Source organism: Mandrillus leucophaeus, unplaced genomic scaffold (genome assembly GCF_000951045.1).
Source record: "Mandrillus leucophaeus isolate KB7577 unplaced genomic scaffold, Mleu.le_1.0 Scaffold75, whole genome shotgun sequence".
Classification (NCBI taxonomy): domain Eukaryota; kingdom Metazoa; phylum Chordata; class Mammalia; order Primates; family Cercopithecidae; genus Mandrillus; species Mandrillus leucophaeus.
The window spans coordinates 2,400,666-2,404,035 of NW_012108141.1; the positions used below are offsets into that span (position 1 = coordinate 2,400,666).

At 39.7% G+C, this 3,370-nt stretch overlaps 1 protein-coding gene across 2 annotated transcripts in view; it reads right to left on the bottom strand.

Annotated features, from left to right (window-relative positions):
* CCDC158 (coiled-coil domain containing 158) overlaps positions 1-3,370 on the bottom strand; it is a 132,160-nt gene that overhangs the window by 70,951 nt on the left and 57,839 nt on the right. For both annotated transcript variants that reach the window (XM_011966211.1, XM_011966210.1), the window contains 2 exons: positions 2,526-2,645; positions 252-449 (listed from right to left, as the gene is read on the bottom strand). In XM_011966211.1, coding sequence (XP_011821601.1) covers positions 252-449; positions 2,526-2,645 — 318 coding nt within the window. The remainder of the gene's footprint in view (positions 1-251; positions 450-2,525; positions 2,646-3,370) is intronic.

The following is a 3,370-nucleotide window of genomic DNA, read 5'->3' on the forward strand; positions in this document are numbered from 1 at the left end:
GCCACTGCACTCCAGCCTGGGTGACAGAGGGAGGTGCGATCTAAAAATAAATAAATAAATAAACAAAAAATAAAATAAAATAAAAAATAAGTGTCAGGTTTTCATAAATTGCTCACAGAATCCATAGCTTTATTTTAGGAGCCATGTTAGGTCCATATATGTTAAAAATAAAAAGCTCTATTTAAACATAAAATAAATTTTTTCCCCAGAAGAGACTGTTTGGTGATGGCACAGCCTGTGCAGGCGCTGACCTGCCGCTCCATCTGGCCCTGACACTCGCTCTTCAAGGCCTTGAGCAGGGCTTCCAGGCGCTGCACCTCCATGTTCCGGTCGTCCAGTTCCCGCCGTAGATGGTCAATGGTGATGCTGTTGCCTGTGTCTCGGTCCCACAGACGCTTATTCTGCTCCTTCTCCAGACTCAGCTCCTTCTCCCTTTTGTGTAGATCAGCCTAAAAAAAGAGAGGAATGCTTTTTTCCTCCCTGCTATTAAATAATTAAGATAAAACATATTGTGTTTATATCACATTTGGAGTTTTTATGTGATTTCAGACACCTTTGATTTTGGAATCTGATTCCTTTTTAATGGCTTAAGAGCAATTATTTCCAAGAAAAATAAGTTAACATTTTGCTTAAAATTTCTAGCATTACAAGTCTATCTCGAGGGACTAGAACTCAAATGATATACAATGAAAAGGAAAATACAGTAGATTTTAAAAGTGTCCTGTTTTGAAGTCTTGCATTTTCTAAGAAAGACATTATACCTCACATCAAGTATGCTCCTATAACAAAGAAATGCTCAAAAGCATACAGGAAAAATGATAAGTAATGGAGAAATGGCAGAATAGTGGCTGGTACTGGAATTGGAGTAGCATCTGGGCTGTGAATAGAATTACCTCCCTTTTCAGTTGCTTAAAAAATACATAGTGTTGAACAGGAGCAAAAACTCTACAGTCAGACTAGTAAAAACAAAGATCCATCTATGCTCAAATGACTTATGATCCAAGAGAAAGCTAAGACAGACATAAGTAACTGGAAGTGGTTTTTCATTAAAAGGACAAAGATAGGGAATAACAGACAGAATCTCACTAAAGGGATCAAAATGCTTCAGGATAGTATTTGAGTTAGACCTGAAGATGCAGAGATTAGGAAGAAGGGACAGGAAAGGGGCCTGTGTGTTTGCATGGTGCACTGGGTCCAGGTAGAGAGAAAGGATCGGAAAGTTTAGCAGGGTTATGGATCATGAACAGTACTGAAAGGGAGGGTGTCTGATTTTACAGAGAAAGTAATTTTGAGTTGAAGAGTGACATCACTAGAGCTATATTTTAGAGAGATGTATGCGGCAGCCCTTTACAGGAAGGAGTGAAGAGGAGAAAAACTGGAGTTGGGAACATCAATAAGGAGACTGCCGTGCTCCAGGCGATGAGTAATGAAGGGTTGAAAGAGGGGTGGTGACGGTAAGAATGAAAAGGGAGGCCAGGTTTGAGGATCTTTCAGACATTCAGTCTCCAAGATTTTCAAATTAGATAGGAGAACACTGAGAAACATGCAAATGTTAGGTAAAGCACTGAAGAATTATGCCAAGGTTAAGAGCTTCTCTACACAGCTCTCAGTTCTATCCTTACCTCAGCTCATCTAACCCTTGTCAGCCTGCGAAGGATGGCTTTAATAGCAAAGAGCACAATTCCCTGGAATGGGGTTTGGTAAGCTGAGAAATTTATTCTGTTATACCACTAATACCACAAAAGGGGGTTCCAAACATTTCCTTTCCTAAAATCTCATCCTATAGTTCCTCCAACAGAGGACAAAGTTGCTTCATTATGAGCACCATCATACTGTCCTTTTCTTTTAAAACAACTTCACCTAACTGTCCATTCCAAATTTCTACATACACAATTTGTATGTGTTTAGAATGTTATTTGGCCTTAAAATGAACATGTGACACGACTTCAATTTAATAGAATATGGTAACTACTTGAAAGACTATGTTGGCCGGGCGTGGTGGCTCACGCTTGTAATCCCAGCACTTTGGGAGGCCGAGGTGGGCGGATCACGAGGTCAGGAGATCGAGACCACAGTGAAACCCTGCCTCTACTAAAAATACAAAAAATTAGCCGGGCGTGGTGGCGGGCGCCTGTAGTTCCAACTACTTAGGAGGCTGAGGCAGGAGAATGGCCTGAACCCAGGAGGCGGAGCTTGCAGTGAGCCGAGATGGCGCCACTGCACTCCAGCCTGGGCTACAGAGGGAGACTCTGTCTCAAAAAAAAAAAAAAAAAAAAAAAAGAAAGACTATGACTATGTCAAGATCTCCTTCACCTAATACTGTAATAGCTCTGCTTAAGAAAAAAATTAAGTATACAGAATATATTTTATATGCAAAACTTGAATTGTGTCTAAAATAATCTGTTGCATGTATGCACAAATATTTTATAAGTTGGTAATTTTATAAAGGAAACAAGTTTTGTGATATATTTTGGTGAAAAACTTGCCAGAATTCATCTTATTCATATTTTAAAGCATAATCTTACCAACAACTTTTGAAGTTGATCATCTAAATTTCCAGATTCCTGACTGAATTGATCACGCTCTGTCCGGGCTTCAGTTAGCTCTGAGTTGGCAAGGACTAACTGCTTTTCCAGCTCTTCTATCTGAAAGGAAAGTAAAAATTGAACAGTGCCTGATTATGACAGTGGGTAATATAAAATAAATACAGACTTTGGAAAACAAATGGTATTATTTTGAGAACAAAAATAAAAGTTTATTGTGAGGCTGGGTGCAATGGCTTACGCCTGTAATCCCAGCACTTTGCGAGGCCGAGGCAGGTGGATCACTTAAGGTCAGGATTTTGAGAACAGCCTGGCCAACACGGCAAAACCCTGTCTCTACTAAAAATACAAAAATTGGCCAGGTGTGGTGGCGGGCACCTGTAATTCCAGCTACTTGGGAGGCTGAGACAAGAGAACTGCTTGAATCCGGGAGGCAGAAGTTGCAGTGAGTCAAGATCATGCCATTGCACTTCAGCCTGGGTGAAAAAGTGAAACTACATCTCAAAAAAAAAAAAAAGTGTATTGTGATGTGTTTTGTGAAGTTGTTTTTTTTTTTGTTTTTTTGTTTTTTTTAAGAAAATCTATGCTGTATTTAGCCAGGGAAGTTAGACAAAATGAAATATTTAGTACTGTTGAATTTGGGAATTGCCTGTAATACATCCATCTCCTGTTTTCATACTATTCAAGATTTATCTTCTGTGAAGACATGTTCTATAATTTGGTATTTAAGAAAGCTTGAGGGTTGGCCTATGCCTGTAATCCTTTGGGAGGCCAAGACAGGAGGATCCCTCGAGCCCAGGAGTTCAAGACCAACCTAGGCAAAATAG